Source organism: Salvelinus fontinalis, chromosome 36 (assembly GCF_029448725.1).
Source record: "Salvelinus fontinalis isolate EN_2023a chromosome 36, ASM2944872v1, whole genome shotgun sequence".
Classification (NCBI taxonomy): Eukaryota; Metazoa; Chordata; class Actinopteri; order Salmoniformes; family Salmonidae; genus Salvelinus; species Salvelinus fontinalis.
The window spans coordinates 7,474,834-7,502,721 of record NC_074700.1 but is presented as its reverse complement, the minus strand read 5'-3'; the positions used below and the strand labels follow the sequence as shown (position 1 = coordinate 7,502,721).

Sequence of the window (27,888 nt, the reverse complement as noted above, 5' to 3'; positions counted from 1 at the left end):
CCAGGAGACGCACTGAGGCAGGAAAGTCCCCCACCGGGGCCAAACCTCGGTGTCAGCTTTCCCCCCTCCGAATCAGGCCACACTGGCTGGGTGTTGGGGGTGGAGGTGGGAGGGAGAGCAGAGGGCTGTATAAAGGGGATGAGGCAACACTGTCTGTCTGTGTGGTTCCCTGGCCTGTTGCAATGTGATAACACACTTTGACTTATTTAGACAGACTAGGTCAAGGTTCCCCAACTGGTTTTATTTGCCCCCCCCAAGTTTTCAAGTCAATTTTTGAATTTTCATTGTTGGACATAAGACTGTAAACACCAGGAAATCAGCTCCGAGTGATTTTAATTTATGAAATCTGTTCCCAAGTATTCCCATGCATAATAGAGACACAACGTGATCGTATACAAATGTAAGCAAGGTTTGATATGATTACGTTTTACTCAAACTTTATATCTCTTTGTGCTTCTTGCGGTCAATTTGCAGTCTCCAAATTATTTGTAATTATGTTCTGGCCCCCCGATCATTCTCTTAAGAAAAAATCAGCCCGCTGCTGAATCTGGAAAAGGTCATTGGCTCAGGTCTAGGTCAGATCCTAGTGGAACCGCCATGTGAGCCAATATAGCAAAATGTCATATAGTTTGTTAAGTCATACATATCATCATGTATGATGATATGTATGCAGTATACCAGCCAGCATCATACCACCCTGCATACCACTGCTGGCTTGCTTCTGAAGCTAAGCAGGGTTGGTCCTGGATGAGAGACCAGATGCTGCTGGAAGTTGTGTTGGAGAGCCAGTAGGAGGCACTCTTTCCTCTGGTCTAAAATATATCCCAATGCCCCAGGGCAGTGATTGGGGACGCTGCCCTGTGTAGGGTGCTGTTTTTCGGATGGGACGTTAAATTGGTGTCCTGTCTCTCTGAGGTCATTAAAGATCCCATGGCACTTATTGTAAGAGTAGGGGTGTCCTGGCTAAATTCCCAATCTGTCCCTAAAACCATCATGGTCAGCTAATAATCCCCAGTTTACAATTGGCTCATTCATCCCCCTGTAACTATTCCCCAGGTCTTTGCTGAGAATGTGTTCTCAGTCAACTTACCTGGTAAAATAATAGAAAAAATGATTAAAGTAATAATTTTGAAATGGTTTTTCATGATCATTCTAAAACATCCATAAGAATATATAGATTTTTCATAATACAAAAAACTATTGGATTTGTTTGTTCGTGATTATACTGTATGTGTTTTTCTAACAGTTTCTGATCCCATTTTTGGTACGTTGCAATTGCCTCCCAGAGAATTCTGCCTTTTCATGCATGTTGGCACAGAAAAAGCTTGATGTATGCACATTCTTATGGACCTTTGGAGCGGTATTGCATACTGTGGATAATGTGGTCAACCAAAGCACTCCTCCTGGTTCCCCAATAAACTATTTCCCTTGTTTTATCTCATGTGGATCTTACAAGTAGATTTGCTGTGTATCTCAAAATGTTTCTGCCTCAACTTTTCCTATCAACATGCCAATAGGGATCTCCAATCTGTCTCTCTGTCTCTGTATCCCCCATCTTACCTCTCCAATGATCTCTCTCCCTTTCTCTCGCTCTCTCCTTTCACCCTCTCCCTCCATCCATCCATCGTCAGAAATGTATGTTTTCTCACTAAGGAATGGAGGCGATCAGTCCATCAAGCCCATATACTGAGCGAGTTGTTTTTCCTGGTTTTATTCATGTTTAAATTCATGTAAATTATGCTGGGACTGTTGTGGTGGGGGCTTGGAATCAATGTGAAATAACATTGAAATCAAAATCCAATCAAATTGTATTTGTCACATGCACCTTACTGTGAAATTCTTACTTACAAGCCCTTAACCAACAATGCAGTTAAGACAAATAAGAGTTAAGAAAAATATTTACTAAATAAACTGAAGTAAAAAATAAAAGAGCAACAATAAAATAATAATAACGAGGCGATATACAGTGATAGATAATAAACAGTGAGTAGCAGCAGTATGAAAAGGGGGGGGGGGGGGGGGGGGCAATGCAAATAGTCCGGTTTGCCATTTGATTAGCTGTTCAGTAGTCTTATGGCTTGGGGTAGAAGCTGTTAAGAAGCCTTTTGGACCTAGACGTGGTGCCCGGTACCGCTTGCCGTGCGGTAGCAGAGAGAACAGTCTATAACTAGGGTGGCTGGAGTCTTTGGCAATGTTTAGGGCCTTCCTCTGACACCGCCTGGGATAGAGGTCCTGAATGGCAGGAAGCTTGGCCCCAGTGATGTACTGGGCCATACCCTCTGTTGCGCCTTGCGGTTGGAGGCCGAGCCGATTCCATACCAGGCAGTGATGCAACCAGTCAAGATGCTCTCGATGGTGCAACTTTAGAACTGAGGATCTGAGGACCCATGCCACATCTTTTCAGTCTCCTGAGGGGGAATAGGTGACTGTCGTGGTGTGTTTGGACCATGATAGTTTGTTGGTGAGGTGGACAATAAGGAACTTGAAACTCTTAACCTGCTCCACTACAGCCCCATCGATGAGAATGGAGGCGTGCTCCATTTAAAAGGCCAGCCGTGTAGAACAGGCACATGATGCAGACTGACTTTATATTTTCACTTAATAACGCTGTTTTGATTGCGAGTTAGAACGTCCCTCGTGGTATAAAACTGACAGCATTTGGGGGGTTTTATGAGATGGATTTACGGTTTTATGGACAGTTTTATAATACACAATATGGATGTTTTAGAATAGAAGGCACTCTAAATGCATTCATAATTCATTTGTACACCAGTGATTTGATCAACGTGTTACAGTAGATATTGGGTTAACACTATACTTAATGCATGCAGGTATAATACATTATGATGCAGTTACAATGCATCGTCAGACTTGTCATGAACATGTACAGTATTACCCCATTATAACGTCTTGTAATAATCTCATAATGATCCGGACAAAATAACAGCCAGTTTGAGACTCTTGGAAACGATGCACAGAGAGACATAACATACTATAAGCCTTGTTCTAAAGCAAGTTATAATGCATTATACCTGGATGCGTTTAATTGTCAGATGTCTCATACACACCCCCTCTCTCCATGAGGCTGTTCAGGAGGATGTAATCTCTCATGGACAGACTATGCAAACATAAACGGTACCGTAGCATCTGTCAACAGATTGTGGGATCCAAAGGCTAACGAGTAATTTTGTTCCGGTGCGCAGATTTTATCACAGGTCATTTGGACAAATCGTGATTTTTGCAGGTTTTAGCATCTTTCAGAAGGTGAGGAGACATTTGGCCCATATACTTGCCCGTAAGTTGCGAAGAGAGAGGGTATCACGGCTCAGGAGAAGACCCAGATGCAGACAGTTTTGAAATAACAATGGTTTATTACAAAAACAGGGGGGCAGGCAAACAACAGGTCAAGGGCAGGCAGAAGTCAGTAATCCAGAACAGAGTCCAAAAGGTACAGAACGGCAGGCAGGCTCAGAGTCAGGTCAGGCAGAATGGTAAAAACCGGGAACTAGAAAAACAGGAACTAGAGTAAAACACGAGTACGGGAAAAACGCTGGTAGGTTTGACGAGACAAGACAAAGACAAACTGGCAACAGACAAACAGATAACACAGGTATAATGGGATAATGGGGAAGATGGGCGACACCTGGAGGGTGGTGGAGACAAGCACAAAGACAGGTGAAACAGATCAGGGTGTGACAGAGTGTAGAGTTCCTCGTTCCGGGTCCGCTCCTCGTTCCAGCATCTCTTCTATCACGCCCTGCCCCAGAACTTAATTGAGCATCTAACCAAAAGGGATTTTAGTTTTTGGTTAACCGAGATTAAGGAGGATATAACTTTTCAGAAAGAAATGTATGGTGTAGAACATAAATGATTGTCTGACACATAGAACAGGTCATCATGTCAGCTCTATTCATTCTATTTCTGTCTGCAACATACAGAGCGTTTCCTGTCCTTGAATTCATACTTACAGAAATATATGTTTTTTTAGTAAGTAAACTTAAATGGCTGAAGTACATATTTATTCAAGTTAATCTAACTTGTGTTTTGTCTGTTCCCTATAGCTGCAGTGCTGAAGTATGAGAACAATGTGATGAACATCAGGCAGTTCAACTGCTCCCCTCACCCCTACTGGCTGCCCAACTTCATGGACGTCTTCACCTGGTCCCTGCCCTTTGTTGGGGAGAAAGGTGAACGGGACACACGCACACGCACACACACGCACGCACGCACGCACGCACGCACGCACGCACGCACACACACACACACACACACACACACACACACACACACACACACACACACAATTCCTCCAGGTCAAGTTCATTTAATTCATTCATATGATGGCAGAATACATTTAGGGAACTGTTGTTGTGGCTGTTATTAGTACTCAAATGCAGTCACATGCATCGGTATATGTGGATATAGTCATGCCTAACAATACAACAACCAGAAATAACAATTGAGATGACCAATTATCACGCCCAGTGGTATGTGTGGCTGTAGTCATGCCTAACCTACAGGGTCAACCAAAAATATCAAATGAGATGTGTCCATAACAATTATCTGTCCTGTTTTATTTGATGTTCATCTTATGAAGGCTTTATAAAGCCTTTACATAGGCTTCAGAAGCGCAACATAGATGCTTCACAAATCATCTATAACCGTATATCATGCTCTTTAAAGATTCATAATGTGGCATAACTGTGTGACATAAGCATCCATTTAGTTGTTCACATGTATCTTTTATAGAGCATGAAATACGGTTATAGATGATTTGTGAACCATTTATGCAGCGCTTATGACACCTATATGAATGTGTTATGAAGTCTTCATAGGATACACTTCAAATATAGCGGGACCAAATTATCACATCAAATGTCATTCAGCTTAACGCCGTAGGGTTTTCTCTCTCTCATTCTCCCTCCCTCCCTCCCTCCCTCCCTCCCTCCCTCCCCCCCCTCTCTCTCTCTCTCTCTCATTCTCCCTCCCTTCCCCTCTCTCTCTCTCTCTCCCTCTCTTCCATCTTCTCTCGCTCTCTCTCCCCCTTCCTTCCTCTCTCTCCATCTATCCATCCCTCCCCCTCTCTCTCTCTCTCTCTCAAATTCAAATTCAAATTGCTTTATTGGCGTGAGAAACATTGCATAAAAATTGTCAATGCATTAATGTATACATCATAAAAATGTTTTATGGAAAATAAATACAATTGTAAATAATAATTAAATAAGATAGTAATAATAACAGAAGAATAATAATGTAACGGCTTTCGTCTGAGGAGGAGTAGGAAATATCGGACCAATGTGCAGCGTGGCACGTATCCATAATATCTTTTAATAGAATGAATACAAAATACAAAAAGAACAAGAGAATCAAAATGAAAACCGAAACAGTCCCGAATGGTGAAAACACTGAAACGGAAACATAACTACCCACACCCCATAGTGGGAAAACAGGCTACCTAAGTATGATTCTCAATCAGAGACAACGATCGACACCTGCCTCTGATTGAGAACCATACTAGGCCAAACACATAGAAATATAACATACAGAACAAAACATAGAAAAACAACATAGAATGCCCACCCCAACTCACGCCCTGACCAAACTAAAATAAAGACATAAAAAAGGAACTAAGGTCAGAACGTGACAAATAATAACAACAATAGAATCACAACAGTGGACAGTAAAACAAACATAGGATAAATAATGAGGACAGTAATATGCTAAACATGTTAAATAACGGCAGATAGCCTAGCGGTTAAGAGCGTTGGGCCAGTAACGGAAAGGTTGCTGGTTTGAATCCCCGAGCTAACAAGGTGGGAAAAATCGCCGATTATGCCTTTGAGCAAGGCAGTTAACACCCAACGACAACTGCTCCCCGGGCGCCAGTGAAGTCGATTAAGGCAGCCCCCTCGCAACTCTGATTAAGAGGGGTTGGGTTAAATGCAGAAGACACCTTTCGGTTGAATGCATTCACTTGTGCAACTAACTAGGTATTCCCTTTCCCTATTACTACTCAAATGAATGATACCACCACCACTGTTATTTACACCAATACCACAACCATCCCTACCATTACCATTACTATCTATCATTACTACCACCAATATTTCCACCTACTACCTACTAAGGCTATTACTACTATTATCATCACCGCTATATTACTACTACCACGACCATCATCATTAATACAACTTCTAGCACCACTACCACCACCACCATTAGACTACTACCATTACCCCAACTACCACCATTAAACTACTACCACTACCCCTACTACCACCACTACCACTACCACCATTAAACTACTACCATTACCTCTACCACCACCATTAAACTACTACCACTACCCCTACTACCACCACTACCACTACCACCATTAAACTACTACCATTACCTCTACCACCACCATTAAACTACTACCATTACCCCTACTACCACCATTAAACTACTACCATTACCCCTACTACCACCATTAAACTACTACCATTACCCCTACTACCACCATTAAACTACTACCATTACCCCTACTACCACCATTAAACTACTACCATTACCCCTACTACCACCATTAAACTACTACCATTACCCCTACTACCACCATTAAACTACTACCATTACCCCTACTACCACCATTAAACTACTACCATTACCCCTACTACCACCATTACACTACTACCATTACCCTACTACCACCATTAAACTACTACCATTACCCCTACTACCACCATTAAACTACTACCATTACCCCTACTACCACCATTAAACTACTACCATTACCCCTACTACCACCATTAAACTACTACCATTACCTCTACCACCACCATTAAACTACTACCATTACCCCTACTACCACCATTAAACTACTACCATTACCCCTACTACCACCACTACCACTACCACCATTAAACTACTACCATTACCTCTACCACCACCATTAAACTACTACCATTACCCCTACTACCGCCATTAAACTACTACCATTACCCCTACTACCACCATTAAACTACTACCATTACCCCTACTACCACCATTAAACTACTACCATTACCCCTACTACCACCATTAAACTACTACCATTACCCCTACTACCCCTACCACTACCATTTGGAATAATAATAACAACAATAATAACAACAATAACAACAACAATAATAAGCGTCACTGCTTATTGGTACAGATTTAGTTACTCAGTGTCAGTGTTGTCACGATACCAGAATTTGGACTTCAATACTGATACCAGGTTTAGTATCATTAAACTCGATACCATCACGATTCTCGATATCAAAACAATACTAAAACGATACCACATAAGTATTCAGACCCTTTGCTATGAGACATGAAATTGAGCTCAGGTACATCCTGTTTCCAATGATCATCATTGAGATTCAATTGATTGGACAATTCAATTGATTGGACATGAACATGGTCCCGCTGTTGACAGTGCATGTCAGAGCAAAAACCAAGCCATGAGGTCGAAGGAACTTGGAGACAGGATTGTGTCGAGGCACAGATCTGGGGAAGGGTACCAAAACATTTCTAGCGCATTGAAGGTCCCCAAGAACACAGTGGGCTCCATCATTCTTAAATGGAAGAAGTTTGGAACCACCAAGACTCTTCCTAGAGCTGGCCGCCCGGCCAAACTGAGCAAAACCTGTTTTGTCATTATGGAGTATTGTGTGTAGGTTGATGACGAAAAAAAGCTATTTAATACATTTTAGAACAAGGCTGTAAGGTAACAAAATGTGGAAAAAGTCAAGGGGTCTGATTACTTTCCTAATGCACTGTAATCCATCATGCCAAATGGAATCAAAAACATTCTTAAAATCAACATATCATGCAAATACTTTCCCTCTGTTTTTCTGATGAACATGCTGGTTTATTAACATGTGTAATGTGTATGCGGTCTGTTGTTCTGTGTTTGGGTAGACAACCAATTTGTTTTTTTGCTGAGAACTCTCTCTCTCGCTCTCTGCAGTCACTGAGATGCTGGTCAACGTGTTAAGCATCTGCTCCAATGATGAGCTGACGACTGACGAAGAGATCGATGGTAAGTCTCCAGTTATATCATTGGAATGTGATACAAAACGAGGCAATGGTGTGCTTTAGGACCATGCGTACGCCTCCTAGCGATCGGGTAGACTGTGTTTATCCGACTGGATAACAAAAATGTAAAATAAGTTATGTACCCCCCACTTATAAAACCAAAGTTGCATTTCCTGTTTCACAGGGTGGTGTGCCCTCGTTGCCACGATAGGTTAGACACACCCAATTCCCTTTCTCCTTTTTACATGCAGGTGCTCCACTTTCTCAGCTTTACTCTAAACCATTGATAAGTATGCAAATGGAATTTAAGCAAAAACTAAAATGCAATTGCTAATGACATGACATTGCTAACTCCCCTCTGAGTGTTGGAATGGCCCTTGGGATGGTGAAATGAATATGTGGAAGTAAATGAGTGGAAGGAGTAACTGTATAGAAACGGAGAATGGGGAATTGGGCATGGAAGGACAAAGATCATTATGGGGTTGTGTCTCTCGGTGTTTGACTTGACTTCCACTAGAGGGCAGCCTAGACCGATGGAACATTCATCAGCTCAACAAGCATACATTTTACATTTACTTTTTTTGGATCCGCAGTAGAACATGACAGTGCAAGATACCCGCATGGATTCGCACGTCTTTTTATCCTATGTTGGGGAATGGCTATTAGCTACTATGTAACACAGTTTGTTACAAAAGTCAACACGTGCCACAATTCTCTTCAGGTTGCGTATCTATGGGTGGAACACACCGTGTTCCTGGTATTCAATGTCTCCTGATTTCTCATTCCATTCATTCCTTATCTTACAGCTCATTCAATTGGGTTCCATTTAACACTAGTAGGCTCCATTGTACAACATAATGGCCAGACGCATTCTCTAGGTAGAGATGGTTTGGAACACCCATTCCTAGAAAAGCCCTTTAGATACTCCATCGTGCCTCTTACTTACCAAGTCACACACGTCACCATAACTCTATAGTGAGGGGGAAGGAATGCTTAGGTCATATCCTGTTCCTGTATGGCAGGAAGTGGTGTGGTGTAGAACATGGATTCTAACCCTTGACCCTAACGTTACTAGTTGACAGACACTCCTTAGTCACTTACAACCTTGGTGACTTAGTCGCTAACATCTCATCACTTCCTCATTTTCTTTTCTTAAATGACTTTCTTCAATAGTTCAATATCCATTGTGTCGATGTTCATATTCTCTGCATTATGTATTTCTGTTTCTCTTCTCTCGCTCTCTCATGTATCCCTCTTCTCTTCATCTCTGTCTGACTCTCATTCTGTCTCTCTTTCATTTCTCGCTCTCTCTTTCATTTCTCGCTCTCTCCTTCTCCCCGATGCTGGGATTATTTCACACCTCATTTAATGTGTCTTCCTTATTTTCTGTTCTTCCAGTTTTGTTTTAATAATCCATTGCTTTTCTTTATGCCGCCTCTTTTTCTCTTTCCTCTCCGCCTCTTCCTCCTCATTGTCCTTCTCATTCGCTTTTTCTGTAATTCTTCAGCCGTCCATCCACTGATCTGTCATCTTTTCTTTTCTCTTCTGGGGGTGTTCTTGAGAAGGACATCTAATATATGCCCCCAAGAAAGGTACAACCCTCAGCTCTACTGTCATGTGCCAATATACCTTTTTTTGGTGGTGCTTGCTCAGGCACGTGCACTTTGGGAACCAAATGACTAACACAATACATAAATGTGTTGTAACATTTATGCTCAGTTTGGTTACTGATGTTGATATTGATCAGTAAAAATGTCAAATGTATTGATAAAAAAAATTTTTTTTACAGACATACCCCAATTCAATCAATCGCAGATAACTGTGCTGTAGGTTCACTCAGAATGTTGACACTATACCGTTTTTTTTAACGGAGAGGTATAGTTTTGCGTGTTAAACAGCTTGCATGGTGTGTTGGTTTTAATACGGTTAACTTAAACATGGCTTTCCTGCAGTACGGTTATCTGCACTTGATTGAATTAAAGCTAGGCTATAGCTTCAATAGAAACAGTGTAGTGTTGTCAGTCCTAACACACCATATAGACCAGTGGTCACCAACCGGTTGATCACGATCGACTGGTCGATCTCCAAGCCATTCCTAGTCGATCGCCAAAGAGTTCTGTAAAAAACCCAACGATAAAGCCTTGCGTTCCTATTTTCGCTTCACACTGTTGACGGTAGGTGCACTTCATTCAGAAGCCCTAGCGCTGGGAAGGCAAAGTGTTCTCATTTTGAACCATTTTATGTGTGTGAAGGTAGAACTCTGCTTACCCGTCAGGCCCAGAGAGCAAATCAAGTGCACCTATAGGCCTATCTCTGGCCAATCAGATAGCTCAGATCACTGTATCTGCACAGTTTCTTTGCGCCGTGGACTGTAAAAAGGAACTCCGAACGCACAGCAAAGTTGATCATGTGATATTTAAAAACTTTTAAAACCATGAATAAACAGAGACTCAACAAATACACCAAAGAACTGCTGTTTTTATGAGTAAGTTTATGTTTAAGCTGTTATTCAGCACTGTCAAAACTTTGTTCAACAGTTTTATAAGCCATAACATGCGCATTTCAATAAGCTTGCATTGTTATTATTTGCAACTTGTGTCTTTTTTAATATCAAGGATTATTGAACTTCCTCTGATCATAGGAGTAACAGCATGAATTGGTGCATGAGGCAGAAGTAATGCAGTGCGACTTAAGTTTCGCCATCAGCTGGAAGACGGTGTCCCCTTTTCTCAGAGGAGGGCGGGAGAGAGGAGAGAGGAGGGGCGGTGTGTCGGGTGAGAGGCAGCCTCACCGGTGCTCCCTCCCTCCGCTCAGACTGACTATCAGATGCAGGTCATCAATCCAGTAATAAAAAGCTAATTATTATGCTCACTCAGTTGTGCCTCACAAGTTATACAACAAATGATGTATTACCAGTTTGATCATATACCTAACATTTAGAAATATAATTTCAAAATGGTCAGAGAAGAACAACATTGGCAGGGCAATTCAAGTGTAGCCAATATGCAGCGATAATGTATTGAGCCTATAGCCTACTGCACAAAACTGATTGCTACAGAACTGTTTTTAATTGGTTAATGTTGCATAGGCTTATGTTTTTTTTAAGTCATGTAATAAAAACTCAGAAAGTGATCTTGACTCAGAAAAGGTTGGTGACCACTGATATAGACCATTCTTTGTGCCCAAACTTCTAGCTAGCTATACTGAACAAAAATCTAAACGCAACATGTAAAGTGTTGGACCCATGTTTCATGAGATTAAATGAAAGATCCTAGGAATTTTCCATACGCAGAAAGAACTTATTTCGCTAAAATTGTGTGCACAAATTGGTTTACATCCCTGGCAGTGAGCATTTCTCTTTTACAAAGATACTCCATCCACCTGACAGGTGTGGCATATCAAGAAGCTGATTAAACAGCATGATCATTACACAGATGCACTTTGTGCTGGGGACAATAAAAGGCCACTCTAAAATGTGCAGTTATTATTATTATTATTTTACTTTTTACCCATTTTTCTCCCCAATTGATAGTTACAGTCTTGTCCCATTGCTGCAACTCCCGTATGGACTCGGGAGAGGCGAATGTCGAGAGCCATGCGTCCTCCGAAACACGACCCACACCGCTTCTTGACACAATGCCCACTTAACCCGGAAGCCAGCCGCATCAATGTGTCAGAGGAACCACCGTGCACCTGGCGACCGAGTCAGCCGGCCCGCCACAGGAGTCGCTAGTGTACGATGGGACAAGGACATCCCTGCCGGCCAAATCTTCCCCTAACCCGGGCGACTCTGGGCCAATTGTGCGCCGCCCCATGGGTCTCTCGGTCGCAGCCGGCAGCTACAGAGCCTGGACTCGAACCCAGAAACTCTAGTGGCACAGCTAGCACTGCGATGCAGTGCCTTAGACCACTGCTCCACTCGGGAGTTCCTAAAACGTGCAGTTTTATTTACACAACACAATGCCACAGATGTCTCAAGTTTTGAGGGAGTGTGCAGTTGCCATGCTGACTGCAGGAATGTCCACCAGAGCTGTTGCCAGATCATTTATTTACCATAAGCTGCCTCCAACGTCATTTTAGAGAATTTGGCAGTACGTCCAACCGGCCTCACAACCGCAGAAGACGTGTAACCACGCCAGCCCAGGACCTCCACATTCGGCTTCTTCACCTGCAAGATCATCTGGGACCGGCCACCCAAACAGCTGATGAAGCTATTGGTTTGCACAACCAAAGAATTTCTGCACAAACTGTCAGAAACCGTCTCAGAGGAGCTCATCTGCGTGCTCGTCGTTCTCACCAGGGTCTTGACCTGACTGCTGTTCGGCGTCGTAACCGACTTCTTCAATGGGCAAATGCTCACCTTCGATGGCCACTGGCACACTGGAGAAGAGTAGACAGTATGACGTCGTGTTGGCGAGCAGTTTACCCCATGGTGGCGGTAGGGTTATGGTATGGGCAAGCATAAGCTACGGACAACGAACACAATTGCATTTTCTCAATGGCAATTTGAATGCACAGAGATACCGTGTCGGGATCCTGAGGCCCATTGTCGTGCCATTCATCTGCCGCAATCACCTCATGTTTCAGCATGATAATGCACAGCCCCATGTTGCAAGGATCTGTACACAATTCCTGGAAGCTGAAACGTCACAGTTCTTCGATGGCCTGCAAACTCACCAGACATGTCACCCATTGAGCATGTTTGGGATGTTCTGGATCGACATTGTGCGACAGTGAGTTGCAGTTCCCACCAGACATCCAGCAACTTCACACAGCCATTGAAGAGGAATGGGACATTCCACAGGCCACAATCAACAGCCTGATCAACTCTATGTGAAGGAGATGTGTCACGCTGCATGAGGAAAATGGTGGTCACACCAGATACTGACTGGTTTTCTGATCCACGCCACAATCTTTTTTTTAAAGGTATCTGTGACCAACAGATGCATATCTGTATTCCCAGTCATTTGAAATCCACAGATTAGGGCCTAATGAATTAATTTTTTATGATTTGTTTCCTTATATGAACTGTAACTCAGTAAAATCTTTTAAATTGTTGCATGTTGCGTTTATATTTTTGTTCAGTGTATATCTTAACAAGAAAAGACATCACCCATGCGCAGGGATACTCAATACTCCCCCTAGTGGTCCGTTCAAAGGAACACACTCCACTAGAGTCTCTCACTGTTCTCTGCATACTCTCTATCTCTCTCCATATATTTCTAAGCACTCGCGTTAATTTCCATCTCTCACACTCCACCTGTATTTGGATGTAGTATAATTTTCTTATGTGGTATGATTTTGTTGTGAGGCCCACATTTACTATAAATGACTCCGGTGCTAAAAACATCTGCTCAATGATTCAAGTGTCAAATAAATGTTACATAAACATTTAGGGTAGGATTCCTTTCTATCGGTAGTAGTCACTCACACACATACGTAGACAAAAAGCACAACTTAGTGTCACGTTTTACCAGCTCATGTATGGTAGTGAAGACACCTTAAAGAAAATGCCTCACCCAGATAAGCAGTGATGGTTGGAAACGGCCTGAATGTCTGACCCTGACAACTGTGTGTGTGTGTGTGTTTGTGTGTGTTTTAGGTGCCACAGCCTCTGCACGCAAGGAAGTAATCCGGAACAAGATCCGTGCCATTGGCAAGATGGCCAGGGTATTCTCTGTCCTCAGGTATTTATTGGGAATCATCGATGCATGTCTAGGTGTGCAGTTCCTGTCTACCTACAGTGCATTCGGGAAAGTATTCAGCCTTATTCTAAAATGTATTAAATGAATTAATCAGTCTACATACAATATCCCATTATGACAAAGCGAGAAAAAAAGTTACCTTCTTTACATAAACCTCCCTCTGCAACTGAATCCTGGACTTCCTGACGGGCTGCCCCCAGGTGGTAAGGGTAGGCAACAACACATATGCAACAAAACTGGGGCCCCTCAGGGGTGCATGCTTAATACCCTCCTGAACTCCCTGGTCACCCATCATTGAGTTTGCTAACGACCCAACAGTGGTAGTCCTGATTACTGACAACGATGAGACAGCCTATAGGGAGGAGGTCAGAGACAACCTTTCAATGTGAGCAAGACAAAGGAGCTGATCGTGGACTGGCTGAACACGCCTCAATTAACATCGACGGGACTGAAGTGGAGTGGGTCGAGAGTTTCAAGTTCCTTGGTGTCCACATCACCAACAAACTATCGTGGTCCAAACACACCAAGAAAGTTATGAAGAGTGCACGACAACACCTCTTCCCCCTCAGGAGACTGAAAAGATTTGGCATGGGTCCCCAGATCCTCAAAAAGTTCTACAGCCTCACCAGCGAGAGCATCCTGACTGGTTGCATTACCGCCTGGTATGGCAACTGCTCAGCATCTGACCGGAAGGCGCTACAGAGGTACTGGGCCGTACGCACTACCATCACTGGGGCCAAGCTTCCTGACATCCAGGACCTACGGAAGTTTACATACACTTATGTTGGAGTCATTAAAACTCGTTTTTCAACCACTCCACAAATTTCTTGTTAACAAACTATAGTTTTGGCAATTCGGTTAGGACATCTAGTAATTCTTCCAACAATTGTTTACAGACAGATTATTTCACTTATAATTCACTGTCTCACAATTCCAGTGGGTCAGAAGTTGACATACACTAAGTTGACTGTGCCTTTAAACAGCTTGAAAAATTCCAGAAAATTATGTCATGGCTTTAGAAGCTTCTGATAGGCTAATTGACATAATTTGTGTAAATTGGAGGTGTACCTGTGGATGTATTTCAAGGCCTAGTGTCAAACTCAGTGCCTCTTTGCTTGACATCATGGGAAAATCAAAAGAAATAAGCCAAGACCTCAGAGAAAGAATTGTAGACCTCCACAAGTCTGGTTCATCCTTGGGAGCAATTTCCAAACGCCTGAAGGTACCACGTTCATCTGTACAAACAATAGTACCAAGAAAAGACACAATGGGACCACGCAGCCGTCATACCGCTCAGGAAGGAGACGCGTTCTGTCTCCTAGAGATGAACGTACTTTGGTGCGAAATGTGCAAGTCAACCCCAGAACAACAGCAAAGGACGTTGTGAAGAAGCTGGAGGAAACAGGTACAAAGTGATCTATATCCACAGTAAAACGAGTCCTATATCGACATAACCTGAAAGGCCGCTCAGCAAGGAAGAAGCCACTGCTCCAAAACCGTCATAAAAAAAACAGACTACGGTTTGCAACTGCACATGGGGACAAAGATCATACTTTTTGGAGAAATGTCCTCTGGTCTGGTGAAGGAAAAATAGAACTGTTTCGCCATAATGCCATCGTTATGTTTGGAGGAAAAAGGGGGATGCTTGCAAGCTGAAGAACACCATCTCAACCGTGAAGAACGGGCGTGGCAGCATCATGTTGTGGGGGTGCTTTGCTGCAGGAGGGACTGGTGCACTTCACAAAATAGATGGCATCATGAGGGCGGAAAATTATGTGGATATATTGAAGCAACATCTCAAGACATCAGTCAGGAAGTTAAAGCTTGGTCACAAATCGGTTTTCCAAATGGACAATGACCCCAAGCATATTTCCAAAGTTGTGGCAAAATGGCTTAAGGACAACAAAGTCAAGGTATTGGAGTGACCATCACAATGCCCTGACCTCAATCCTACAGAAAATGTGTGGGCAGAACTGAAAAAGCGTGTGCGAGCAAGGAGGCCTACAAACCTGACTCAGTTACACCAGCTCTGTCAGGAGAAATGGGCCAAAATTCACCCAACTTAATGTGGGAAGCTTGCGGAGGCTACCCGACACGTTTGACCCAAGTTAAACATTTTAAAGGCAATGCTACCAAGTACTAATTGAGTGTATGTTAACTACTGACCAACTGGGAATGTGATGAAGAAAATAAAAGCTGAAATAAATCACTACTATTTGAAACATTTCACATCCTAAAAATAAAGTGTTGATCCTAACTGACCTAAGACAGGGAATTTTTACAAGGATTAAATGTCAGGAATTGTGAAAAACTGAGTTTAAATGTATTTGGCTAAGGCGTATGTAAACTTCCGACTTCAACTGTATATACTAGGCGGTGTCAGAGGAAGGCCCAACAAATTGTCAAAGACTCCAATCACCCAAGTCATAGACTGTTCTCTCTGCTACCAAGTGGTACCGGAGTGCCAAGTCTAGGACCAAAGGCTCCTTAACAGCTTCCACCCCCAAGCCATAAAACTGCTGAACAACTAAACTAATCAAATGGCCACCCGGACTATTTACATTGAACCCTACCCCCTTTTGTTTTTATACTGCTGCTACTCGCTGTTTATTACCTAAGCATAGTCACTAGTTAGTAAATATTTTATTAATTCTATTTCTTGAACTGCATTGTTGGTTAAGGGCTTGTAAGTAAGCATTTCACGTTAAGGTTGTATTTGGCTCATGTGACAAATACAATTGGATTTGATTTGAATTAGGCTTCAATGAAAACCTTTTACCATAGGCCAAAATTCTTGATGTATTACTAATTAACGTATACTGTATTTGATTAAATACTTATTTTTGGCATGGTGCGTCGACCAACCTCGTCCCCAATTATCTCTTAAAGTAACTGTCCAGTGAAATTCTCACTTTTAAAAGTTAATATTCTGTTGTTGACTCATCCTATGCACGTATTTGTGGCCAAAGCCTAAATTGGAGAAGAAACACCTCAAACTTGTTGTCACGAACATCAAAGGAAGTAGACCAAAGCACAGCGTGGTGAGCGTACATATTCCTTTTTATTGATGACGTCGACAAAAACAATAAATAATACAAAAACGACCGTGACGCTTAAGGTTATAGTGCCACAAACAAAGACAACTTCCCACACTGAAAGGAGGGAAAAGGGCTACCTAAGTATGGTTCCCAATCAGAGACAATGATAGACAGCTGTCCCTGATTGAGAACCATACCCGGCCAACACATAGAAATACAAAAACATAGAATGCCCACCCCAAATCACACGTGTGACACTTGTATCTCAAACAGACTGTTTCAAACATGATGTCATGTTGGCTCATTGGCTGAGCTGGCCAATCAGCGGTCTACTCGAATGAATATTTTTGAATGACTGGTATACGCCCACACCATTCTGTTGTTGGGGCACGACTACATTATTCAAACACAGGAAATATGCTTTTTTAACAAACTTAATTGCCATTTTTTGTAAGGAAAACTATTTCACTCAAATGTTTATTTATTATAGGTCATATTTCATAGAAATCTTGAAACACTGGACAGTTACTTTTTAAATAGTGAAAAGCTCTTCCTGTGTCTCAACTCTTCCTGTTCAGTGCTCCTTTTCTGTTTAAACTCTCACTTCCGGGTTCAACTCCCAATAGATGATAATAATAATTTATTAAACTTTTATAGCACTATTCATTAAATAAAGACATTTCAAAGTGATGTCAAGCAATAACAACAGCAAAAAAACAAGCAATTTAAAAACAACATCCTGAATCATCGTGGTCAAGAGACTGAAGAAGAAAGTTCATGGCTTGATTGTCATTTCATACAGCTGAAGCAATAGGAGCAAGAACTTTCATAAACATTGAGCTAATAAACAGCTTCATGGTTAGTTGAATCCAGTTCCATTTCTTTGTTTGTTGTCCCTGCAGGGAGGAGAGTGAGAGTGTGTTGACACTGAAAGGGCTGACCCCCACCGGCATGCTGCCCAGTGGAGTGCTGTCCGGAGGCAAGGAGAAGCTCCAGAATGGTACGTCCCACAACACACACGCTGGACCTCCATGCCTAGCCCACAACACCCCTCACACTCCCCAGGCCACCGTGTTCCGCCCCCATCAATACACACTTATACAAATATTTAATTAGCAACGCATCTACCTCAAAGACAAGCAGTTACCTGATACTTATTTCGCACATTTTTTTTCTCTCAGGACATTTTCTCTTAATTAAACCCGGTATATTTCTTTACGAATTTTATGTCATAGAACACAGTTGCAGCAGTGGGAAATACAATGTAACTATCTGTATTCAATATAAACATTACTGCAGCAAAGTTACCCTAGAATAAGCTAATATCTAAGTACTGCAAAGCTTTGTCCCTTTCTCTGATGTTGGTTTTAGATAATACCGTCATAAAATGTTAGAAGTTTTTCGCCATTGTCTCTTAATGCTGTCTTGCTTTCCTTACCCCCCCCCCCCCCCTCTCTCTCCACCTTTCTCTCTGAAATCTACTGGTTATATCTCAAATATTGTCTCTGTCTTCTTCTTTCTCCTCTTTCCCTAGAAACCACAGGTATAATCTGTTGTGCAAGTATTGTGTCAGCAGTGTTTTGTGAGAATATTGTAGAATTCACCCTCCCATGTTGAATTCCAAACACTCCCAAAAACAGTCTGACGATCGATCTCCTTTACGTGACAGACTAGCATTATAAGATGCTTTTCCACAGGGAAGACATTTCTTCCAAAGATGACAAGTGGAATTGAATAATCTACCGACGGAATCAGGCTATAACATAGACAATTTAGAATTAGAATTTATTTTAAATAGAACAAAATCATGTCCTTTGATTTGACAAATTTGAAGTGATTTTTAAGATGTCAGAGAAGGCTAGGTAGCGAGTAAGATGCAAAGGATGAATTGGAATTGACATAAACAACCGTGTATGAAAGGGGATACATATTATCTACCTTGTCACCCACAAACAAGGCAGAAATCCAAAGAACTTCATTCTCCTCTCTTTGGTTCTCTTAGTCAGTTTAAGTCTCCTCTATCAGTTGTTTTAGAATGTAGGTCTACAGAGAATTTAAGTCATGTTTTCGAGCCACTACTGCTCTCAACCGTCGACATCTATTTCTGGGTTCACTTCTCCCGAAGTTTACCACAGAAATGCTACATGTTTGCCCTATAAACAGTAGTCTATAACTTTATCTCAAACACACACACACACAGAAATATACTCACACACATACACACAAACCACACATTGTTGATTCCGACTGCATAGGGGCAACCATGTACAGTAGTTCCCAGTGATGCAACGATGGGCCAAAGCCATCCAATGGAGATGCAGTAGCGAGGAGGAGCCATGTTGGGAGGCAGAGTGACGTTCAAAGAGATTTTCTGTCGCAGCATTGGTAGAATCACAGCTCGCCATAGGCTCCTATTGTTCAGACAGTCTCCAATGTGCTTCTACCGCAATGTTGTGCAATCCATCAACCACTTGGTTTCTTTTGGACCTCCTTATAGCTTTCCTGTGTGTGTACGTCGCTCTTGTGCATTATGTATCGTACCTCCATAGCCACATCGACCTGTTCAAGTGTAGAACTGTAGCCGCTAAGTATTATTTGCAGTCCCACCCGAGCCCATTTTTTTTTCTCTGTGTGCACCACCTGAGTACAGAGTCATTTCCGTATTTCTGGTGATAAGTGTTTGATGATAAGTATTGCTAAAAAACAGAAGGAGTTGTACGGTAAGTGGTAAGTGCATCAAAATATTCCCATGATGTGTTTTTTTAAAGGTGCATCTGCTCTTTCGACGGTTCATGTCCAAAGACGCGGCTGCGCTACAGTTCATGATAGCTAGTAGCCTATGTTTCTGAGAACATTTTGAATTCTTCTTTTCTTTTATCTGGTCTCGGCTGTTCAGTTGCAGCCGCGTTTATGACTTTGGCAGAGTTGTTTCTGTTCTCACTCACACGTCTACATGTACTGTAACCTAACTCCTGTTAAACACCGATCATATGTCACCCCCCCAACCCTGCTCCAGTGTGTAGTTTGTTGAGTGAGGATACATCAGACAGATATTCACATTCACCCCTTTGATAATCATCAACCTTCTCCAGTCCTACTTGTCACGACATCCCCCTTGCCGACATCCATTTTCTATAGCCGTCCAGCACCGCTTCTTGTCCCTTTTACAAAGCTCAAAATACCAGTGCACCACACATGTGTCTACAATGGGTATTTGACTGGCTCCATTCCGTCTGTCACCTTTTTGGTTAACTACCCCCTTCCTTCTTTGTCTGTCTTAACACACCCGCTTGATTCCTGCTCCTCCTCCCATGAGTGTCCTCTGTCCGAAAAACACAGAGTTTTTTTTTAACACTGTTGTCTTTGCATTGGCTCTCTCTTTTTGCTGCTCATTGACCGGTTCCTGGGAAAAACCAAATGAATTCCTCGCTGGTCACCCTTCTTCTCATTCGTTTTGCAACCCCCGTCTTCTTCTCTTCAGCTACTATTGAGGCTATTGAGGCAGACGAAGGTAACTAGGCCGGCGGCCCTCTCTGTTGCTTCTTACCGCAATAGACAGGGGCCCCCGCCTGCTGCGTTTTCATCCATCTCGCCGTAGCTTGTTACAGAGTGTGTTGGGTGTTTGCGCTAACAAATTGTGGCATAATAATTAACCCCCCCCCCCCAAAAAAAAGAGGGGGGGGGGAGTATAGAAAAGCCACACTTGTTTCAAAGGGGAACAAAGATCATATCACTGTTGAACAAAGATCATACTAGGCGGAGAGTATTAAATGCATTACTTTTCTTTTCCCCTGCTAGGATATAGCCACCCTCCCCTCCCTCCCCCCTACAAGGTTTTCAGCTTAGTCTGTATGTACATTGTTTTGCAGTATCCCCTCCACTAAGTAGTGTCCACTCATACGTTTCTCTGAAAAACAACAGCACCCAGCAGGATATTATGTCACACCTGTGACTTCATACAACGCCCCATGCCCCTACACCAACTCATCCACCCACTCAGTCTTCCTATGAAAGACCGATCTGATTGTCCCCCTTTGAAACAACTAATACAGTTGTGCTTTGTCTTTGCACTAATATACGTTAGATATAAACAAATCAGAACAAAATGTGCTTTTCCAACAGAGGCTTTGAAAGCCAAATTGGACTCCAACTCCAAAAACAAAATGGGCAAACAAAGCCACGCAACAAAGAACAAGCTCAACTACGCACTAAATAGCGATTTGCTAGCTAGCTGCTATATATGTTGGAATTGTTCAGCGACTCCTCATAAGCACCCCCTAGAGGATGAGGTGCATCAGTGACGAGACTCTTTTAGCTTATTTTTCCATGTGGTTCCTCTGTGGCCCTGCTGTGTCCTGTTCTCTTTGTTGCACTGCTAATAACCTGTGTCTGACCTGTACTATGCAGCAACACAGCTGCAAGACCCATCAGCCCCCTCTCCCACACCCATAATTTAATAATATCGCTAATTACTCCCAAATTTTCCCTCCTGATCCAGAAAAAGGATATCCTGAAAATGTAACTGCTGACTACCATTATAGCCCCCTTGTCCCTTAGTAATTTGCTGCATGTTCTGAGCAGGCTTAACAAGTGGTTAGCAACAAGTACCTTTTGTAGTAGTGTCTATGCATGTGAGCGTAGTCTCACTGTTGTAGTACTTTTCTGTGGTATACTGTATGTTTCAGTGTATGTGGGCCCCACTCTCTATTTACCATTCATTTTTCTCTTTTCCATTTCCTTGGTCCTTTTGTTTTGTTTGTGTAGTACAGTGGTGGGGTGGTCTGGTCCTGGGGGTCCTCAGGTGTTTTCAGTTGTGCCTTTTTGAAATATGCAGTCAAGTATCTTCAGGTTTATTTTTTGATAGAGCATCAGTTGCAAAATGTTGTTTTGACAGATTTTTTTTGTTTTGTTACACTATTTACTTCCACGTTCACTTTCACACTGAATCATTTGCAGATGTATTTTCCCCAAAATGCTTCATTTCATTTCATAATTGACTTACATACACTACTGGTCTAAAGTTTTAGAACACCTAATCATTCAAGGGTTTTTATTATTTATTTTTTTAATATTTTCTACATTGTAGAATAATAGTGAAGATATCAAATCTATGAAAAACACATATGGAATCATGTAGTAATCAAAAAAGTGTTAAACAAATCCAAATATATTTTATATTTGAGATTCTTCAAATAGCCACCCTTTGCCTTGTTGACAGCTTTGCACACTCTTGGCACTATCTCAACCAGCTTCATGAGGTAGTCACCTGGAATGCATTTCAATTAACAGGTGTGCCTTCTTAAAAGTTGATTTGTTGAATTTATTTCCTTCTTAATGCGATTGAGCCTATCAGTTGTGTTGTGACAAGGTGTGTGGGGGGGGGGTACAGAAGATAGCCCTATTTGGTAAAAGACCAAATCCATATTATGGCAAGAACAGCTCAAATAAGCGAAGAGAAACGACAGTCCATCATTACTTTAGTCAATATGGAAAATTTCAAGAACGTTGAAAGTTTCTTCAAGTACAGTCGCAAAAACCATCAAGCGCTGTGATGAAACTGGCTCTCATGAGGACCGCCACTGGAATGGACGACCCAGAGTTACCTCTGCTGCAGAGGATAAGTTCATTAGAGTTACCAGCCTCAGAAATTGCAGCCCAAATAAATGGTTCACAGAGTTCAAGTAACAGACACATCTCAACATCAACTTTCACAGGAGACTGTGAATCAGGCCTTCATGGTTGAATTGCTGCAAAGAAACCACTACTAAAGGACACCAATAATAAGAAGAGACTTGCTTGGGCCAAGAAACACGAGCAATGGACATTAGATCGGTGGAAATTTGTCCTTTGGTTTGGTCCAAATTTGAGATTTTTAGTTCCAACCGCCGTATCTTTGTGAGACGCGGTGTGGGTGAACGGATGATCTCCGCATGTGTATTTCCCACCGTAAAGCATGAAGGAAAAAGTGTTATGTGGGGGTGCTTTGCTGGTGACACTGTCTGTCATTTTATTTAGAATTCAAGGCACACTTAACCAGCATGGCTACCACAGCTTTCTGCAGCGATACGCCATCCCATCTGGTTTGCGCTTAGTGGGGCTATCCTTTGTTTTTCAACAGAACCATGACTCAACACACCTCCAGGCTGTGTAAGGGCTATTTGACCAAGAAGTAGAGTGATGGAGTGCTGCATCAGATGACCTGGCCTCCACAATCCCCCAACCTCAACCCAATTGAGATGGTTTGGGATGAGTTGGACTGCAGAGTGAAGGGAAAGCAGCCAACCAGTGCTTGGCATATATGGGAACTCCTTCAAACTGTTGGAAAAGCATTCCAGGTGAAGCTGGTTGAAAGAATGCCAAGAGTGTGCAAAGCTGTCATCAAGGCAAAGGGTGGCTATTTGAAGAATCTCAAATATAAAATATATTTTGATTTGTTTGACACTTTTTTGGTTACTACATGATTCCATGTGTTATTTCATAGTTTGATGTCTTCATTATTATTCTACAATGTAGAAAATAGTAAAAATAAAGAAAAACACTTGAATGAGTAGGTGTTCTAAAGCCTTTGACCGGTAGTGTACATACTTTTCTGCTTGTGAGTTAATTATGTGATATATCAGCAGTGTTTTTACTTTTGTAAATATTTCCTGGTACAATGAAAACCTATTTACCTCCAGCACCAGACATACCCTCTTCAGTAGGTTTATGTTCAGTAGGATTATGTAATCCATTTGTCTTTCGGGTTATATAATTACGATAATATGGTAATTGGTGTTGATATTGTGTTATTATTTACTTTTTGATTTGTTCATATTGATTGTATTATAGTTCTCTAATGTCTTCAAAAGGCAGAATGAACACTGCATGGGATGGTTTATACCTATGATATTACAAGATGAGAATAAAAATAGATAGAATTGATCATTTAAGTGTTCAAGTGTCTATGCATTAAGAAGTTAAGTTATATACATACTTATAAATACACACACCCAACGTGTATTCTTACTGCAGTTGTTTCTATGAAAACACTAAGCAGATGAAATGCACATTGGCGTAATACTATTGAGAGAAGTATAGTATAGAAATATATTTTTCTCACAAATAACTATGTTGTTAAAATGTCGATGCCGTGGTTTCTGTGGGTTGGCCTACTAAGCCTCTGCTCTGCTAACAACCATCAAGTGATTTTTCCATTCAGGTGCAATGGTTTATATAGTCAACCATTTCAGAAAAATTGATTTTTATTCATTGTATGGAATTCATTATTTTGTCATCACATGACTTGATTCCTATCACAATTAATTATTGACTCTGAACAAAACCAAAGACAACCCAAACACACTGATGTGTGTTTGTGCTTCTGAACCAGACATAAGTAACCTTATTAAATATTGTACATGTCTTCTCTACTTCTCTCCTCTAAATCACCCATTCCCTCCATTTTCTCCTCTCCATCCCTCCATCCTCCAGCCATCAAGGGCTTCTCGCCCCAGCACAAAATCACCAGCTTTGCGGAGGCCAAGGGCCTGGACCGCATCAATGAGCGGATGCCCCCGAGGCGGGACGGCCTCCCCTCCGACGCCAGCCTCAACTCCCTCAACAAGGCTCTGTCCTCGGAGACCAATGGCACAGACGCCAAGGACAGCAGCAACATCCAGTGAAGGGGCACGCTCCACCACGGCTGGTGGTGGCAGCCTGTGGCGACCAGGGTGGGTCGAACTACGGAAAGTTATCGCTCGTTCACTTTTTCAGGCCCTTGGCCTCCTCGAAGCTGGTGATGACGTGCTTGATTCTGAGACGAGAGAGAGAGAGAGCAAGAGAGAGCAAGAGAGAGCGAGAGAGAGAGCGAGAGAGAGAGAGCGAGAGAGAGAGCGAGCGAGAGAGCGAGAGCGAGAGAGAGTGAGAGAGAGAGAGAGAGATTTTATGAAAGCCCCTAGCTCATTTTACTGCAGGGCTCGCCAACCCTGTTCCTGAAAAGCTACCCTCCTGTAGATTTTCGCTCCAACCCCAGTTATAACTACTGTAACCTGATTCAGCTTATCAACCAGCTAATTATTAGAATCAGGTACGCTTGATTAGGGGTGCAGTGAAAACCTACAGGACGGTTGATCTCCTGGAACAGGGTTGGAGAGCTTGGTTTTACTGGATATGGCAATTTTGTGTAACTTCTTACTAACTATTGTACGTTTACAAAATACAGCACTAAAAATGGCAAAACATAAAAAACATGTTTTTAACAAATAAGGGTGTACAAACTAAGTAAGGACTATTTATTGATAACTTTTTTTGCTACTCTTATAAAATAGCTCTGAAATAAATTAGGCAGTCTTAAAAAGAATGTTGCAACATTGTTTAAATGCCCCCAAAAATGTAAGTTTTATGGTTTTGTACAGATTATGCTTACCTCAGGTTCATTTGGTGTGTGCTTTTGACCCAGATTTCTGGAAAATGGCAAATTATTACCTTGGTGATGAATACCTATTTTTTGGGAGTTTCATAACTGGAATTTACATTTATATATTATTTGCAAATATGTTTTTGTTGTTTTTTGGGAATATAGATTTTATTGTGGCTTGCTGGAATTCTGTGTGTTCATTTTTCTCTTTTTAAAGTATTGCGAACAAAGTAAACATAAAGAACCTATATTGTGTAAAAAAAACAATCAACTGAAAGTGTCTGCCTATGCATGTTTTATAAAATGAAACAAAGGAATGGTTAAATGAATTGAAAGCCTTGGCTACGGAGGCCTGTTTTTAAATGTAGTGCGCTTAGTGAATATATACTGGAAATGTATATCGGCATTCATTAAATTAACACCATGATAATGCTTTATATGCCTTCAACTTCTTTTATAATTGAAACATTTAACTATCTGAGATGGAAAAGGAATCATATTTTTAACTGCACTTGTAACTGCACACAGTCGGATTTAGCATGTTTGACAATTCTTGTGAGGTTTGTGGTTACATGTGGAACTCAAAATGCATGATAACTGTTAGTGCCATATAACGGTTTAGAAATGTTTGTTCTGTTTTGTAAACGTGCCACAGAAAGTGTCATTTGATTACTATTATTATTAACGTTATTATTATTTGGAACTCTGCTTTGTATATCAGTTACAGGTTTGTTACTGCTTAATACTTTAAGATAAAACAAAAAAACTTTTATTTTTTTTTAAATTGCTTAAGTGCCCAAGTAATTCACTACACGACATAAAGCCTTGCTTTTGTAATTTAACTTCAAACCAGTTGGCAGATGAAGCATGCACTCAACTATGAAAAAGTATTTTATATTACTGTTCAATAAAAAATGTGCATGTATTTCAACTTAAATGAAACTGTTTATTTGTGTGTGGTATATTCCTATTCTCAGATTTCAAGTCAATGTAAACATAAAAAATAAAAAATGTATTACATCCTAAATATATACACTTTTGGAAATGTTTTAATGATGATTGAATGATGATTACATGGTGTACGCCAAAACATTCATAATGAGCTCTTCATAAATTATTATCTATAGCACACTTATTTCATCAATTGGATTTCATAGCTGCCTCCCAAAAAGTATGTATCTCTATAGTCACTGGAACTTAAGAGACTTGGCTTAAAGGAGAATTCTGCTTTTTACAACCAATCTACATTTTTGATGTAAATGGCATGTTATGGAAGGGTCCAGACACGTTTTTTTTGCAATTTCACTTGTTTTTGAGAAGCTTAACCCAACCAGCAATTCACTTTCTCATACTCGTTGTGCAGTACGTGGCTCTAAACAAACATAGATAAATGTGCAATAAATACCCTTAATACATCCTTTTAGAAACTGAAAAGCTATCAGTCTAATAATGCAGGTCTTTAGATTTAGTACACATGAAATTGTGTCATTCCAAACTTTATCCGCAACGTTATATTCCATTTCGTGCAACTTGAGCTGTTTCCCCTTTCCAGCTGTTCCATTCTCCATCCAGCTTGCTGCTAGAATGGATGGAGAGGTATTTCTCGAGTCGCAACCAAATGGAATATAAAGTTGCAGATCAAGTTCGGAATGACAAACTTGGGTGTTTTTGGGGAATTTGTTAAAACTTTTTTCAGATCCCCCATACTGCACAACGAAGATGAGGAAGTGACTCGCTGGTTGGGGTAAGTTTTTCAAAAACATGTGAAATCACAAAAAAAGTGTCTGGACCATTTTTATAACATACCATTTACATAAAACAGAGATTTAGTTGTAAAAAAAAGAAAATAAGCTAAATTCTCCTTTAAGGCTGTGAAAAACTGTCACAATCGTCTTTAGGTGAAAGAGAGGACCAAGGCGCAGCGTGATATAAATACATCTTCTATTTACTTGAAGATGAAATGAACATTAATACAAACTAGACAAAAACAACAAACGTGAAGCTAACAAACGACCGTGAAGCTAACAAACGACCGTGAAGCTAACAAACGACCGTGAAGCCAACAAACGACCGTGAAGCCAACAAACGACCGTGAAGCCAACAAACGACCGTGAAGCCAACAAACGACCGTGAAGCCAACAAACGACCGTGAAGCCAACAAACGACCGTGAAGCCAACAAACGACCGTGCAGACACACGCTACTAACGTCTAACATATACAATTACCCACAACCTACCTAATGCCTATGGCTACCTAAATATGATTCTCAATCAGAGACAACGATAAGCAGCTGTCTCTAATTGAGAACCAATCCAGGCAACCATAGACTTACATAAACAGCTACACTGAACACAACCCCATGAACTCTACAAAACCCCCTAAACAATACAAACACCCTAGACTAGACAAAAAACACACAAACATCCCCCATGTCACACCCTGACCTAACTAAAATAATAAAGAAAACAAAGATAACTAAGGCCAGGGCGTGACAAAAACAGTGGCGGTCGGTGTTGTTTAAGGTGAGGGAGGATGATTCATTTTTTTATTAACATTGCCTTATTTCTATTACAGCATATTGTATGACTGTCCTTCATATTTCATTCACCCAGCTCAATGTAACATCGATGGGTTTAGGCTACTACATGATGCTCGAATTTTCCCTGTAGCCATCATGAGGTTGCTACAACCTTGCCTATGAATAAA

At 41.4% G+C, this 27,888-nt stretch overlaps 1 protein-coding gene across 2 annotated transcripts in view; it reads left to right on the top strand.

Moving 5' to 3' along the window:
- The window catches only part of LOC129835132 (protein phosphatase 3 catalytic subunit alpha-like), a 107,782-nt gene extending 81,570 nt beyond the window's left edge, over positions 1-26,212 (top strand). Inside the window, exons 9-14 of one of the 2 annotated variants that reach the window (XM_055900532.1) lie at positions 4,062-4,187; positions 7,976-8,047; positions 13,646-13,730; positions 17,689-17,786; positions 20,268-20,297; positions 24,257-26,212. In XM_055900532.1, coding sequence (XP_055756507.1) covers positions 4,062-4,187; positions 7,976-8,047; positions 13,646-13,730; positions 17,689-17,786; positions 20,268-20,297; positions 24,257-24,447 — 602 coding nt within the window. In that variant the 3' untranslated portion in view covers positions 24,448-26,212. The remainder of the gene's footprint in view (positions 1-4,061; positions 4,188-7,975; positions 8,048-13,645; positions 13,731-17,688; positions 17,787-20,267; positions 20,298-24,256) is intronic. The other variant, XM_055900533.1, reaches the window with a different exon arrangement.
- Positions 26,213-27,888: the final 1,676 nt, after the last annotated feature.